Source organism: Sceloporus occidentalis, unplaced genomic scaffold (genome assembly GCF_023333645.1).
Source record: "Sceloporus occidentalis isolate IW3139 unplaced genomic scaffold, rSceOcc1.0.p SCAF_86, whole genome shotgun sequence".
Classification (NCBI taxonomy): domain Eukaryota; kingdom Metazoa; phylum Chordata; class Lepidosauria; order Squamata; family Phrynosomatidae; genus Sceloporus; species Sceloporus occidentalis.
In genome coordinates, this window is record NW_028317066.1 from 1,435,775 (window position 1) to 1,452,530 (window position 16,756).

Consider the following 16,756-nt stretch of genomic DNA (forward strand, 5'->3'; position numbering starts at 1 on the left):
AGGGCCAGTGGGGAGGCTGGGCTTTGGGGGCTGGGAGAGAGAGGTGGGAAAGAGACCCTCCCTTTGGGCCCTAGCTGGGGAGGGTCCCACCGGTCCTTGCCTCCCCCTTTGGGAAAGGAGACCCCCTCAGCCCCCTGGACTCACTCCTGCCACTCATTCCTAGAATGGCTGGGACTCAGAGGAGTTTCCTAGGCATTGTCACCTTCTGCCCTCCATGGCCATTGGCACTGACCTTTCCCCATTGCCTTCCCTCCCTCAGCCCTGTGGACCTCTCCTCCTTCGCACTCAGAGCAACCCTTCTCTACGCTGAGGAGACGGCCTCTGACCCAGGGAAGCTCCGGCCATAAAGGACTGCAGGAGAGGCCTTTCTGGGGCTGCAGGAATCAGGGTCTTTGGACTGAAGGTAGGCCTTTATTCCTGGAGCTGAAAGATGACCTTTGTTTAAATGTTTCAGTCCAGGATTGTGTGGAAGGGTTGCAGCTGAGAGACTGAGCCCATGCTTTGCAGGCATAAAGTCCCAAATTCAGTCTCCAGCAGCATTGTCTTCCCAGAAGGTGGAAGTGAGATTTCCAGACCCCAGACACACAGTGCACCAGTGAGTCCTTTTTATGGGGATTGTGTGTGTACGTGTAGTTTACTTTACCTTTTTGAGATATTTGTTTCACTGGGTTTATAAAATGAATTTATGTACATCTTCACTTTCCAAATATGAGCATAATACAGGATGCAATCCTTAATCTGAAACCTATACATTGATAGACTTTTGTTGTATCAGGTGCAACACATTCAGCAGTATGGATATGTTTTAAAAGCACACTAGGAGAAGTTAAGATGAATATGATTTTGACAGTAGGTCCATTCCGAAACAATGCATACAAATGTACATGCATCCATTTCTATGTGGTTTTAGCAATCAGAGAGAGGAGGTGCACACCTCTTGCTCCTGCTGTGACTGACATAGACAAACACAGCAATTAAGCTTAGACAAATAGTCTCATTTGCAAAAATGAAATAATTATTTTCGCCAGTGTCTTAATGGGGAGAGGGCCATGATGATCGGAGACCGTGGATCAGATCCTTAAGGTAATGTTGGTCTTATCCAGCCCAAGAGCTAGAGCTTCTCCACCTGGGACATAAGCAGGTACTTCCCTTCCTCAGAAGTCAAATTTTCATCAGTGATGATGACAGAGCAAGTAAAATTTGCATTCCTGCATTTAAAAAGCTGAGGAGTCCTGAATCCTGTAGGTTAACCCTGGAGAGTAGACTCACTGAACACACAAGTGACTGGTGAGTCAACATATAGATAAATCCAACCGATTCAGTGATTCTACTCTGATCAGCACTAGGCATAGGATACAGGCTAGGATTTAGGTCTGCATGTGGCTGGAACAGGATATTCCCAAGACAAGATGGACAGGCAATAGTGTGGAAAATGGGCACTCTCCACATGGGCAGAGACAATGTAAGAATTATGGCTTCTTTGCATGCAGAAGGCTGCCATGGGAATTGGGTGCTCCCTTTTCATCAGCTCAATCCTCTGGTGCCCCCTGATCATGGGAGGAGGGCTGGTTACCATGGAAGGGGAGCAACCTGAGAAGAGAGAGCTCCTTTCCTGCCCTTCTTGACTGGGGGCTTCCCTGGTGAAGGGCCAGTTGTAGACCCATTCCACTCAGAGCAACACTGGAGCATAGAGAGTTCTGCTGGTTTGGCCATTGGGAGAATGACGAACCACTAGGCCAGACAGCCTGACTCAGCAGAACCCTCTATGCTCCAGTATTGCTCCGGGTGGAATCAGGCTACAACAGGCCATTCACTGACCCAGGCTCTACCATAGAGTTGTGGAAGCCATCCCGCATGGTCATTCCATGCCTGGTGAGAGTGTTGGGTGTGAGGTATTGGAGAAGCATCCAGCTGTGTTTCTGTAGCTAGAAGCAAAATGAAGACATCCTCCTCTGAGGAACACTGGGGACCTCTGGATGTTTCAGCAGATGATCCAATCATTTCATATATAGCTACAGGGACATAGCAAGGGCCTTTTCCCGTTTCCCATCCCCTGATCCCAAACCACTCTCACAAGGCTGAAGGGAGGGGTATAAATACTCTAATAAATAAAATAAATAAATATATCTTGTGCAGGGGAGCTGCAGTGAATCTATGCTAGGTCCAGGGGGCTTTGGTTAGTGCAGAGGGAGGGAGAGGATGCCCACCTCTGCATCGGCCCAAAGGAGACATATGTCACCTGCATATGTCACCAGCAGGATGATGTTTTCTGTGTCTGTGAGTGCTGCAGGGTTTATTGCCAAGCCAATCCTTACCCTGGTACCTTTTATCAGGAACTTCATCTTGGCCTCCTTGTACACAGCTTTGGGGCCTCTCTTGCCAGAAGTGACCCAAATGCAGGGCCTCCAGGGCCTCCCTGCCCACCTGATAGCCAACATGAAGGCAAAGCGGAGGGAGTTGGGCTCCAAGAGACAGAGGCTGCTAAGGTACAACAACTCTTTGGTAAGTTGCCATCCTGACTATGAGTTTCATCTGTGTCACTGCTGGGCCAGCTCATGCAAGCAAGAGGAGAACATACTGTTCCAGTTTGGCAGAGAGAGTCCTGGTTAATCCTCTGTCACCTCATTTTTTCACAGGTTTTGAAAATGTCCTATTTCTCTCTTCTCCTCCCACTTTCCCCATTCTCCTCAGGGCCGTTCAGTTGCTGCAAAATGTGTTCCAAGTTCAAAAGACTGTGCATCCCATCAACTCAAAAGAAGGGAGAGGGGAGGAGAAAAGGGGTCAGGTTCTTGCCCTTGCCAGGAGTTGGAGGCAAAAGCAAAATGCTGTACCCTTCCTCGCTTGTGTGATCTTTATCATTAACAACTTTGGCCATCTTGACCCCCTTCTGGTGTTGCTTGTCCACATGTGTCTTGCTTTCCCCATCTGTGAAATGCTGGGGGATACTGAAGAATATCTCTGGACCTAAACTGAGGGTGGGCCCAGTGGCCCTCAAGCCCAGAGTACTCCCCAGAACTGTTTTTAAAAATGAAATTTGCCTCTGAAATTAGATGAGATATGGCTAAATGATTCATTGGTGACTAAATGTACTATACAATGTTGGGATAGTTAGTATCCTAATCAATCAATAATATTCCAGAAATGGCCTAAATTATATTGTTTATTATATTGTATATTATATTGACAGGATTCAAGACAAACTGGATCTCAAATGCTGTAGCTTTTTGCTTTCTTGCAGAATTTAAAGTTTATTTCCTGGACTGAATTCTGAAGTGTTGAAATAATATTTGCAATGCACCATGTCCTTTCCTCCCCTTTTGCTTAGTCAATGTCTGGATGAAGGCTATTTTCTATTGCAGGTGACCTTTGCGGATGTGGCGGTATATTTCACCGAGGAAGAATGGACATTATTGACGAAGAAGCAGAAACTTATGTACAGTTCTGTAATGATGGAGAATTACGAGAATGTGGCCTCTGTGGGTAAGGAACCTGAATCCATTGCCCTTCCTGTGAAGACTGAGGGCCCTTTCATAACTCATTGTCAGAGTGCTTTGTTTCCACTTTAGAATTACAGAATCAAACCAACTTCCTGACAGTAAGGGCTGTTTGATAGTGGAACACACACCTTCCTCAGAGTGTAGTGGAGTCTCCCTCCTTGGAGGTCTTGAAACAGAGGCTGGATTGCCATCTTTCAGGGATGCTTTGATTGAGAGTTCCTCAGGGGGTTGGACTGAATGGCTCTTGTGGTCTCTTCCAACTCTACGATTCTATGATCAGTCATGAGTAATATCTATGAAGGGAGGAAAGGGGGACACAAAAATAAATACAAGTACTGTATTTTCTGGCATATAAGACTACTTTTTAACCCAGGAAAAATCTTCTCAAAAGTTGGGGGTTGTCTTACATGCCAGGTATCATCTTATAGGGCAGGTGCTGAAACTTCCGAGCTGGACTGGAGAATCTGCGGTCACCACATATGGTGGGGGGAGATCAAAAACGGCTGGGGCCACATCCCCACCATATGCAGCGATTGTATGAAAGCTGCTACCGCTCTGATAGTCTTGGAGACAGGGAGCACTGGGCAGGCAGGGAGAACTGACCAATCCAAGCAGGCTTTGTATACAACAAGGTTTCCTGCTAAGTACCTGCATGTCATAAGCATTTGAATTTAAATTACCATATTAAAATCAAATCTGATTTTTTTTTTAAAAAAAATGTATTTGATGTGTGTTGGAAGAGGGGTAATCTTATATGGTGAGCATATCCCAAACTCTATATTTTAACTGGAAAAGTTCGGGGTCATCTTATATGCCCAGTCGTCTTATACGCCAGAAAATACGGCTCTTACAAAGCATCACAAGAAGTAATTTGTGTTCTAGCAATAAGAGTAAACATCAATTCATGAAATGAAATCCTAAATCTGGCAGGTAAACATTGTCCCAAATAACTTTGAGAAATAGAGACTTAAAATAGTAGCATTGGCACGGTCGCTTAGAAAGTTGTATCCTAATCGAGTACCTCCCAAGCTGAGTTATATAACATTTCGGGCAGAATACAAGCTACACAAGCTTTGTTTATAGTGGCAACCCACTCATCCACTTCAAACTCCTAAAAGATTCATATAAAACAAAACAGTCAACCAAATACAGTGCACAAAACACCATAGAAAATCCTATTAATTCCAAAAAGGAAGTTGTATAAAAATGTAATAGCCTGATTCGGTGTCATAATTATTTCAAGATATTTCTTGGGTGTTTCTGCAACTGTTTCAAAAAGTTTATGTGACAAATAATCATGAGGTCTAAATCATAGGGTAACACCCTCCTCTCTTAACTCAGATTTTCAGTCTTATCTGTCCTTGTCCTTTACAGAAGAACATTTGAGTCAAGAGAAAGTCCACACAGTAAAGAAGTCACATAAATGCCAGCATTGTGGGAAATGTTTTTCTTTGAATTCAGACCTAGTGAGACATCAGAGAGTCCACACTGGAGAGAAGCCATACAAATGCCAGCATTGTGGGAAATGTTTTTCATTGAAATCACATCTAGTGACACATCAGAGAGTCCACACTGGAGAGAAGCCATACAAATGCCAGCATTGTGGGAAATGTTTTTCTTTGAAGTCAAACCTATTGATACATCAGAGAGTCCACACAAGAGAGAAGCCATACAAATGCCAGCATTGTGGGAAAGGTTTTTCTTGGAAGTCACACCTAGTGAGACATCAGAGAGTCCACACAGGAGAGAAGCCATACAAATGTCAGCAGTGAAATAACATTATTTTTGTCAGCGGTGAAAAGGCCTTTATGATTTTATTTGTCTGTCCATATGTCTGTCTATATTTTAAAGTTCTATTTTGTTAAGCTTAGATTTTAATTGCTAATTGTATAGATAATTACTTTGGGTTGTAAATTTGGCTGGGGATTATGGGTTGTGGTATAGGTTAGGTAAATGGGGGGCTGGGATTTGTTACAGTTGTCCAGAATAGTTATGGGAATGATAGCTTTTGCAATGTTTGGGATGTTGGCTGAAGAAAGTTGGAGGACGGTATCAACCGAAAGGGCTAGTTTGTTTGAATGGCAAAGGGGGCCTTGTTACCTGTGGGGCATAGATTGTGGGAATTTGGAGGTGGGGGCTAGGTTTGGAAGAGGGTGTAGTTTTAGGTTTTGGGGTTTTAATGTATTGTTTGGATTGGAGTGGGCAGTTCTGGCTTAAACACTGAATTTCAATGTGTTCTCAATAAAGTTCTTTGCTGTTTCAACACACTGGACTCTTTGATGCACAGAAGTTCTGAATTTGCCCAAACTGACCCTTTCTTCTCTACTCAGTCCTCAGCTCCATTCCCAGCTGTAGGAACAACAGAGGCAAAGATACACACACAAACATACAGGATACACAGAGAGAGCTTTCTTTCCAAAGCAGAGCCTTCCTTTCCTGCCTTTCCCTCCTGAGTCCAGCTCTGCACCTTGGGCTCCATTGCAGTCTCCTCAAAGGAAGAAAGGAGGGAAAGAAGGGGAGGCCGCTGAACCCCCAGAGCATACCTTCCTTTCCTGCAGAGGCCACCAGCGTAATAAGCAGCTTAGGCCCTGGCAATCCCTGCACATGCTTGAGGAGGGGCCTTTGGGGGCATCTATCTATGCACAGTCTCAGCCTCTGAAGCCATTGCTGCCTTCACAGCCTGCTCTGAGAGAGGGAAGTGGAGGAAGACATTGTTTGTTCAGAGGAATGGCTGGAGGGTCTTCTGGGGGGCCATCGGGAGTTATAAGAAGGAAGGAAGCCCCTCTTTTCCCTCCAAAGAAAGGCCGGGGGCCTGCCAGGCCTCCTCTCCCTCTCCTTCCCAGCGCCCTCCTGGGGATTTCTTGGGTCCCAGGAACTTCGGGGGTTATTATGACAAAAGAGGACAGGGGATACCCTTGGAGAGAGGCATGGCCATGGAGGGGAGGGGGATCCAAAGGTAAAAAGGACTGTGAGGAGCCCCCTCCCTCCTGGAAAGTGGGGCAGAGGAGAGACCCTCGCTTCTGATGCGTCTTTGGGAGAGGCATTTGTGTCAAATACAGAGTATCACACGGGATAGCATTGGAAACAACATTTTTCAGAGGGGGGAGAATAATTTTCCTTGGGGGGAGGGGGCTCTGTCTGGGGGGGAGAAGAACCCAAATCTAGGCCTAAGTCATGAGGAGGCAGAAAAAGGACCCCAAAGCTCCTTCCGGGGAGAGGGACACAACCCAGCAACCTAGGAACTAGGTTTAGAGACCTACAGGATTTGGATTAAGCACCCCCTCACATACATACCTTTCACTTTACAACAAACTTGCAGAGGAGGACCAACAGAGAGACCCACGGCCCCAGAAAGGTTGTTTGTCCCATCGGTTGTGGGATGTTGGTTAAAGGAGGAGAAGGAAAGAAGGAAGGAGTGAAATTGCCAAGCAAAGGGAAACATAAAGGGACTGAGGGGGGACATCTGGGACCTGATTCAGGCATCTTCCCCCAGGAACCCATTATAAAAGCCTTCCACAGCTCACTGTGACATTTTAAATGACCATTTTGCAGATACAATATCTCAGATAAGAGCTGGCTTGGAGGCCTGCATGATTGCAGAGGCTATAGCTGAGGTGTCCAGTGCCTCCCTGAAAAAGAAAACCAACTCAGCTCTACCTCTGGAAAGTGGAAGCAGATAGACCTGGAAGGGACGTGAAATGGGAAGAAGGGGAAAGGGGGAAAATCTTGGGGGAAGGATCTCTTTTCTGGGGTTTGCACCCATTGCTCCATCTCCCGGTCTCTGGGGGGGGGTCTGCTGGGAGGGGAGAGCATGGAATTCTGGGAGAGACTGGCGGTTGGCTTGGATTCTAAATAGGGTTCTAGAAGGCTGGTGGGTTTGACTGTTGGCTGGTTAGGAATAATAATAATAATAATAATAATAATAATAATAATAATAATATATTTATATACCGCCTTTCCAATAAGATCAAAGCGGTTTACAAAATTACAAAAAAATACATAACACATAAATGAAGGAAGGTAAATCCCTGTGGATTCTGTCAGCCTTTGAGCTTCACAAGACTCTCTCTCTCTCTCTCTCTGAGGTTTTGGAGGCAAGGGACTAATAATAGGAACAATCATAGGATTAATCATTTATATCCCTGTTGGTTTATTTTATTTTCTAGGAAAGACTGAGGCTTGATTTGCTCTGAGAGCCATTGAATTCTACTTTTGGTGCTTCACAGAAGAGTGCATAAGTGTGTAAAGCACATGTAAAGCACCTCCATTTGCACTTTCTGCAGGTGTGCAAAGAACCAAGATAGCCTCCAAAGGAAGGAAGCGAGGAGAAACCACACTCGAGGAAGAAACTGGAGGAAAGGAGACCTTGGGAAAGTCAATGTCCAGCCCTCCTTTTTTGTAGTGAAGCCACTGGGAAGACTGGGATGCAATGGGGGTCATTTATGTGCAGTGCAGATACAGCCTGAGTTGGTTGTAAAAGGGTACAAGCACCCAAGTCTGGCTTTACCCTCTTAATAATGGTTTCACTTTTCAAAAAATAAGCACTTTGTTTTTCTGTCTAATCCTTATTTTTGTTGTTGTTTGTTTGTTTCTATATTTGTTTGTTTCATTCTTGGTAATATGAGATGTTCTGGTTTGTCACCTTCCTTCATCCATAAAAATCTCTTAATGAGAAAACTGAGGAGACTTTTAAAAACTCCCAAAGGAGCTACTTTTGGCCTTGTTTGGGGGAATATCCTCCTCTTAGAAGCCAAAGCCCAATGTTTGTGAAGAATAATGATAATAAGGCTTATATTAAAACTATCCTCCCTATTTCTGATCCCTTTTAAAACCCATATTCCCCAGAAAGAGCAGAGCTGTGTAATAAGCAAACCCTCTCAGAAAAGAGACACAAATAGGGTTGCCATAACCCGGCTGCAACCGGGTTTTTCCCGGTTTTGGCGGCACCTGCCCGGTCACGTCACGGGTGCAGCCAAAAACCGGGAAAAGCCCAGTTGCAGCGGGGTTGCTAGGCAACCCTCGGGGCCTCGCTGCCCTCCTCCTCCTCCACCGCGCATGGCCGCGCGGAGGAAAAGGAGGGCAGCGAGGCCTGGGGCAGAGGAGGCTGCAGGGAGGCGGTGCCTCTTGGGCGCAGCTGCGCCAACCTCCCCGCCTCCCTGCAGCCTCCTCGCCTCCTTCCTGGTCTCCGCGGGGGCCAAGAAGGAGGCGAGGCCCCATTGATCGCCGGCGGCCTGCTCACCTCCTTCCTGGTCTCCGTGGGGGCCAAGAAGGAGGCGAGGCCTCGGTGATCACCGGCGGCCTGCTCACCTCCTTCCTGGTCTCCGCGGGGGCCAAGAAGGAGGAGAGGCCTCGGTGATCGCCGGCGGCCTGCTCGACTCCTTCCTGGTCTCCGCAGGGGCCAAGAAGGAGGCGAGGCCCCGGTGGGGAGGGAAAGCCTCCTTAAGGGAAAGCCTCCTTAAGTGGAGGCTTTCCCTCACCGCTTGGCCTCCGCTCCCCGCCGCAATCGCGAGGGGAAATGTAGGACAAAATTTTGTGTGTCCTACATTTGAAAATTTTGTCCTACATTTTTCCCGGTTTGGAGGTCCGGCACTATGGCAACCCTAGACACAAAAGACACACAAAGAGACACACTTCCTTCCTTTTGGCCCAAGGAGCCCTGCCTCCTTCTGACTCTGGAGCCTCAGGAGAGAAAGAGAGGCCTCTGTTCAACTGAGGCCTCGGAGAAGGTTCCGGAACATTATTCCCCACAATTCCAAGCAGCACAAAAAATGGCTGCCAGAACACAAAATGGCCTCCTGTTCCTCAGCACTTGGTAGTTGACATTTGAAGCCTTCAGGGAAGAGAGAGAGACTGAGGGGAGAGTGGAAGGAGGTCCTGGAGGGAGGAATCTGAAAGGCAGTAGTAACCTTTTATCTTTCCAATGGGATTTACAGTGTATTTGCTTGACTGGATCTCCCAGCATCCACATGCCCAGAAGGAGGAGGGGTCCTGCCCTGCATTTCATGGGTCTCAGGCTTTGGGAATGTGTGCCTTTGGCCAGTGTCTGTGTGGCTGGGGCTCCAGGGTCCCTCCTGCCTTGTTCCATATTAACTGCAGGAGGAGCCTGTGAGGGTGGGGCAGGGGGCAGGACCTTCCAGCTCCTCTTCCCCCATTGGCCAGAATGAAGAAGGGGAGGAGCTTCTGCCTCTCTATTTAGCTCTCTGTGCGGACGAGTGAGCAAGGAGCAGAGAGAGACAAGGAGGAAGGAGAGGGACAAGGCTTGGAAGGGTAGGCTTCACTGCTGTGCTGAGGCCTCCAACTGCCAAGCGCTGAGGCGGAGGTGGCCATTCTGTGTTCCAGCAGCCATTTTGTGTTCTGGTGGCCATTTTGTGCTGCTTGTGAATGTGGGGAATAATGTTCCAGAACCTTCTCTGAGGCCTCAGTTGAACAGAGTCCTCTCTTTCTCTCCTGAGGCTCCAGAGTCAGAAGGAGGCCAGGCTCCTTGGGCCAAAAGGGAGGAAGTGTGTCTCTTTGTGTGTCTTTTCTTATACACAGCTCTGCTCCTTCTGGGGAACATGGGTTTTAAAAGGGATCAGAAATGGGGAGCATAGTTTTAATAGAAGCTTTATTCTTATTCTTCACAAACATTTGGCTTTGGCTTCTAAGAGGAGGCTAGTCCCCAAAAAAGGCCAAAAGTGGCTCCTTTGGGAGGTTTTAAAAGTCTCCCCAGTTTCCTTATTAATAGATTTTCAGACAAGAAGGAAGGAGGCAGACCAGAATAACTCATATTACCAAGAATGAAACAAACAAACATACAAACAAACAACAACAACAAGAATAAGGATTAGACAGAAAAACAAACTGCTTTTTTTTTTAAGGAAGACCATTATTAGGAGGGTAAAAACAAGACATGGGTGCTTCTGCCCTTTTAAAACCGACTCAGGTTGTATCTGCACTGCAGAAATAATCTAGTTCTAAAGTGTGTTAACTCTCCTGGCTCCATCCTATGGAATCCTGGGATTTGTAGTTTGTTGTGGCATGAGAGCTCTCTGGCAGAGAAGGCTAAGTGTCCAAAGGTAAAATCCCAATATTCCATAGCGGTTAAAGCAGTGTCAATGTGCCTTATTTCTATAGTGCGGATGCAACCTTCTTGGGAAAGGGGCTGATGCTGGGGAAAAGCACTGGTGAACACTGGGATGCCCACCTCTGCATCGGCCCAAAAGAGGCTTATGTCACCTGTGTATGTCACCAGCAGGATGCTGTTCTCTGTGTCTTTGAGTGCTGCAGGGCTTCTTGCCAAGCGGATCCTAACCCTGGTCCCTTTTCTCAGGAACTTCATCTCGGCCTCCTTGTACACGGCTGTGGGGCCTCTCTTTCTGGAAGTGACCGAAGTGCAGGACTACTAGGAACCCCCTGCCCACCTGATGGCTGATACAGAGGCCAAGCGGAGGGAGTTGCGCTCCAACAGAAAGGGGCCACAGAGGTACAACAACTCTTTGGTGAGTCCCCATCCTGGTTATTAGTCTCATGTGTTTCACTGCTGGGCCAGCTCATGAAAGCAAGTGGAGAACATACTCTCCCAATTTGGCAGAGACAGTCCTGGTAAATCCTCTGTCACCCCACTTTTTCAGGGGCTTTCAAAAATGTCCTGGTTTTGTTCTCCTCCTCCCACTTTCCCCTTTGTCCTCAGCTCACTTCAGTTCCTACAAAATGAGTGCCAAGGATTTTGAACCCCATCAACTCAAAAGTGGGGAGAGAAGAGGAAAGAAGGGAGCAGGGAGTCCTTGCTAGGAGTCTGAGGCAAAAGCAAACTGCTGTGTCCTTCCCTGCTTTTGTGACCTTCCTCATAAACATCTTTGGCCATCTTGACCACCTTCTGCTGTTGTTTGTCCACATGTGTCTTTCTTTTCCCATCTCTGAAATGTTGGGGGATATGGGGGAACATCTCTGGATCTGAACTGTGGCCCTCAAGCCCACAGTGTTCTCCAGAACTGTTTTTTAAATATGACATTTGCCACTGAAATTTGGCAACAAATGGATAAATGCACTATAATTCTTTGGTGGCTAAATGTAGTATATGTTTTGTTATAGTCAATATCTTAATCTATCCTCAGTATCCCAGCCATAGCCTAAATTATTTTGTTTTTATCTTATCTTTGGTTTATATATGATATATTGTGTATATCGAGCTAGAATAGACCCATTCAATCAACTACTAAACGATTCTTCAACAGATAGGTAAATTCAGCTGATTCAGTGGGTCTACTCTGGTGAGGACCAGAGACAGTTTTGCTTATGTGAAATTGCAATACTTGTGAAACTCAGCTTATTCCACACAGGGTTGTAAATCCTATGGGATCAATAGGTCTTCTTGGGCTGAGACTAATAGTATGATTCAGGCCCTTATCATGGTAATGAAAATCATTTGATGGTTCAGACTAAATAATAGTGAATCAAATATGATTGGGTGGGTTATACTTATAAGATGTAGTGATTGTGTGCAGAGGGATTTTGCAGCCCCCTTGAGACCAACTGTGTGAAAGATATTGCAGCATTGAACCTGGTCTGTGCCCCTTCCTCTGGCAACAGCCCCCTGACCCTCTCCTCTCACCCCCTCAGAGCTCAGCCCCAGTGGTCAGTGGGACGGGAACGGGGCTTCCCAGCCACAACACATTGCTATGGGCTACATTCCTCTGGCCATGCAAGCAACTGCACAAGACCATTCCTGAGAGGAACAAGAAGGGATAGGAAATGTCTGAGACCCAGGTAGCCCCCTGTCCTTTTGGACTCTCACTCTGTGGGCTCTTGCTACTGAGATGGCCTCAGGGAAGGCAGAGCACCTGACTTCTAACCTCTAGTGATGGTGGGGCTGGGGTGTCTTTTCCAGGCATTCCTCACCCTCCTCAAGGGCTGCCCCACCTTCGACCAGAGCCAGTAATGCAGCCACCATGGTTCTCCAGCTCTGGCAGAGTTTGTCCTTCAGCCCTCCCTGTTAGCTCACCATTTCCTCCAAAGGAGGCCATACTTGAAGGCCACAGACCCGGTCAGTCCCTTGGAGGGGACAGAGAGCTGGGGGGCTCTGGAAGAAAATGGAGTGGGGTGAACCCAGGAGGAAATGGATGGGAAACAGGATGATGTGAAAAGACCTTCCTATTGACACCCAGAGAATGTCAGAAACTCAGAGCTTTGCTTCCCAGATTTTATCCTACACAAACACACACACAATTGACATATCCAGCGGGAGCCATGTTGGCCATATAGCAGTATCATCCCAAATCCACAAAACTAGGATATCAGATATGTTATATGGATGTGAATATACCACATTTTAGGCTTCACGGGAGAATGATAAAGAGAAGGCCAATGGATGGGACCTGTACTATTGGAGGTTGCTACCTCCAACAAAGGTTTTAAAATATCTTTTAAATTGGGACAGCATTGGCATGTTTTACCTTATCAACACCTACAAGTTTTCCTGTGTAAAAGCATGGAGCCTGCCTGAGAAATTCAGTTTTCTCTTCCAAACAGAGGGGCTTGTAGCCTCACAAAGGATTCGAGACAAACTGGATTTCAAAGGCAGTAGCTTTTTGCTTGCTAACATTATTTAAAGTTTGTTTCCTGGGATAAATTCTGAAGTAATGAAATAATATTTGGGATGCACCATGTGCTTTCCTTCCCTTTTATTAGTCACTCTCTGGATCAGGGCTATTTTCTATTGCAGGTGACTTTTGCGGATGTGGCGATATATTTCACCGAGGATGAATGGAAACTCTTGACAAAGAAGCAGAGACTTCTGTACAGCGATGTTATGATGGCGAATTATGAGAATGTGGCCTCTGTGGGTAAGGAACTTGACTCCACTGCCCTTCCTGTGAAGACTGAGGGTCCTTTCATACTACATTGTTATGGTGTTATGTTTCTACTTTAGAATTATGGAATCATAGAGTTGGAATAGGCAACAAGGGCCATCCAGTTAAACCCCTGGCCATGCAGGAATACACATTCAAAGCACCCCCAACAGATAGTCATCCAGCCTTTGTTTAAAGATCTCCAAAGAAGGAACGCTTTAGAAATAAATCTTAATAATAATAACAATGGCTCAGTACAGATTAGAAGAAAGGGGTGGCCACAGGCTGTCCCTTTCTCCTCCGGATCATTGCCGCAGCAACCTCATGGCTGCAAGAACGATCTGCAGCCAAAAGGAGCTCAGAAATGGAACTCCTTCCTGTGATGCCACCAAGGCGCCATTTGCACCTTGGAGCGTCACGGTGATATGTCTTATGCGCCGTGCTGTTTGGACGCGTCACACAAGACACGTCATGGATGCATGCGCCGTATGGATGGCGCTGCGTCAAGATTGTGCTGCCCATAAGTATTAGGCTTTGGGAGTGCGCAGTTACTGCATGCTCCCAAACCCTAAAATCACCGCCGGCATGCCACAAAGTGCCCATTTGTACCAGGCCAATAATAACAACAATGATACTCCACCACGTTCAGAGGAAGTATATTGCACTCTCGAACAGCCCTTACTGTCAGCAAGTTCCTCCTAATCTTTAGGTGGCATCTCTTTTCCTGTGGCTTGCATCCACTGTTCCTCTCCTTTTCTCTGGAATAGGAGAAAGCAAGCTTGATCCATCAAGGTGACATCTCTTCAAATATTTGAACAGGGCTATTATATCCACTCTTAACCTTCTCTTCTCCTGGATAAATATAGCCAGCTCCTAAGCCACTTCTCATAGGGCTTGATGGTTTTCAGTTCCTTCACCTTTTTGGTTGCCCTCCTTTGGGTACTCTCCAGATTCTCAACATCCTTTTTGAATTGTGGTGCCAAGAACTAGACACAGGGTTATTTCAAGTGAGGCCTGACCAAAGCAGAATAGAGTGGCACTATTACTTCTCTTGATCTAGACACTATACTTTTATTGATAAAGCCTAGGATCATATTGACCTTTTTAGCTGCCTCATGTTCAACTTCTGGTCTACTATGAGTCCTAAGCTACTTTCACACGTAGTTTAATTGTCATAACAATATCCTGTGTAATCTTGGAATTTGTAGTTTGGTGAGGCACTATTGCTCTCCACTTTCTAAGGATTCTAAATATCCCATTCTAAACTGCCAATTCTAGGATTCTGTGGGAAGGAACTATGGAGATAAATGCTTTTCACTCCCAAATGCTCCTCAGCACATCCCTCAGTAGGGCGGTTTACAGATTGCCCCTTTGGGGTGGCCTGTACCTGCCCCTTTCATCAACGGATCGGGGCCTCAGCTGCCACAGCGGCAGCCCTGAGGCCCCAATCCACCACTTTTCCACGCCGTGGCCTGGAAAAAGTGTCCTTGGGGCTTCAAGCCCCAAAGACACCCCAACAGTGGCGTGGAAAGGAGAAAGGGGCCACTCTGCACCTTTCTCTTTTGTATCGCTGGCGCAGCTCTCTAAAGGCTGCACCAGCGACACAAATGAACGAAGGAGCTCCAAAATGGAGTTCCTTCCTGCGCCGTGGAAAGGGCGCCACAGGCGCCCTTTCATGACACCAGGACGTCACGTCCATGCCGCTCCGTTTGAATGCGGCGCAGTCGTGACATCCTAATGGGCATCACCATCTGCATGTAGAATGGGCGCCACCATTTTGTACGTACTGTGTGCGTACTAGGGTTGGGGGCATCTGAAAAAGATGCCCCCGGGCAACCCTAGTACGTACACAGTACGTACTAGGGTGCCCTTCTGGAAAGGTCCTAAGTTTCCTGGCTTTTTTGGCCCTTCTTCCAGGCTTTTCAGGCTCAGGAGAGTCTTCTTGGGGAAAAGGTCTCCCTTGGCCCTACAATGGCTCAGAGAGAGCCCAATAGTGGCAAAATGGCCTCTGGTTCCCCAAAGGGATGCTGTGGGATACTGAGGAGAAAATAGTATTTCATTTCACCCCCAGACAATACAATGTTAGGTTGCTCCTGAGATCCCCTGTGGGCCAGTGTGACCCCCCCCCATCCCCATCATTAGGCCATCCCTGTCTTATAGATGCCTTAAGGCTGGCACTTGACCCTCACCAAAATTGGAGTCCAGGTCCCAGCCCCCTTGCTCTTGCTTTCCCAATGACTTATTTGTATATTGATTATCCTGCCTTTCTCAACAAATGGGACTCAGAATGTCCCTTTTGTGCATCACATGCTGTGGATGTGTGTCTGTGATAGAGAGATGGAGGGAATGGGAAAAACAGAAAGGCAGGAAAGAGATGCTGAAGGTGAAAGCTGAAGCAGTGCGGATAGGCAAGAGGGAAGGTTGGAGAGTGGAGGGAGAAAGGGAAGGGGATCAGGTCTCTGGGAGCCAGGAAAGGAAAGCAGGAGCAAAGCCAGGATTGCCTAGCTCTGTGTTGTTGTTGTTGTTATTATTATTAACATTTATTTATAAAGCGCTGTAAATTTACACAGCGCTGTACATACAATCTTTTTAATTGGACGGTTCCCTGCCCTCTGTCTTACAATCTAAAAAGACATGACACAGAAGGAGAAGGGAGTGGTGGTGGCTAAGGGGCCTGTCTACTAAGATAATACATATAAAATACATAGCAATACCGGAAATGATTCAATAAAACAGACAAGAAAAGAACATCAAATAGCAAGTGACAATTATGCAATGCCTGGGAACGCTTCTCTGAACAGGATGGTCTTCAGCTCCGTTTTGAAGCTGGTTAATGAAGTGATGGCTCTTGCTCGCGGGGGAAGAAGGTTCCAGGAGTGAGGGGCAGCGAGTGAGAAGGGGCGAATCCTAGATGGGGCAGAGGAAATCCTGGGCTGGGACAGCAGGCTTGACTACCAGAACGGAGGGCCCTAGTGGGAAGGTGAGGGGAAATAAGGTGAGGTATGTGGACAGGAAAGGACCTCTGGGAAGGGTCAAGAGAGGGGCCTTGGGGATTGGGAGGCAGCCACCAACCTGACAGGTTTTAAGAACTGAACTGGTGAGAACCGGTTCAGGCCCTGGTTTTCAGACATATTAAGGGCTTCCATTTAGCAATTATGAACAATGTCTATGAAGAAAGGAACGACAACACAAAAATTCCTTTTTCTCTAATGTTTCTTTTTCCTACCTGAGCTTGCTTAGGGTCTTTTACCTGAAATGCTGGAGTTTGGGGAAGACACCTGCAAGTGCTATGCTTTTAGGGGAATTAGATACTTAGCTCAAAGGGGAGATATAGTTTGATTGAGGCAACAGTGACCTCAGGATCCAGCAAAGCTATAGCAGGTCTGCAATCACACAGAACTCCAGAGGCATTTGAAAGGCAAAATGCACACA

At 46.8% G+C, this 16,756-nt stretch overlaps 2 protein-coding genes and 1 pseudogene across 3 annotated transcripts in view; all 3 read left to right on the forward strand.

Annotated features, from left to right (window-relative positions):
- LOC149284981 (uncharacterized) overlaps positions 1-16,756 on the forward strand; it is a 176,928-nt gene that overhangs the window by 17,931 nt on the left and 142,241 nt on the right. The gene's annotated exons all lie outside the window — the stretch shown is intronic.
- The window catches only part of LOC149284982 (uncharacterized), a 35,066-nt pseudogene that overhangs the window by 16,165 nt on the left and 2,145 nt on the right, over positions 1-16,756 (forward strand). The window contains exon 4 of the transcript XR_016277797.1: positions 13,114-13,318. The product of XR_016277797.1 is annotated as an uncharacterized LOC149284982 (transcript). The remainder of the gene's footprint in view (positions 1-13,113; positions 13,319-16,756) is intronic.
- On the forward strand, positions 320-5,762 carry LOC149284983 (uncharacterized). The gene is made up of 4 exons (XM_089495964.1): positions 320-403; positions 2,334-2,502; positions 3,360-3,480; positions 4,872-5,762. The coding sequence occupies exons 2-4, from the start codon at positions 2,395-2,397 to the stop codon at positions 5,267-5,269; spliced, it is 627 nt and encodes a 208-aa protein (XP_089352090.1). The 5' UTR covers positions 320-403; positions 2,334-2,394; the 3' UTR covers positions 5,270-5,762.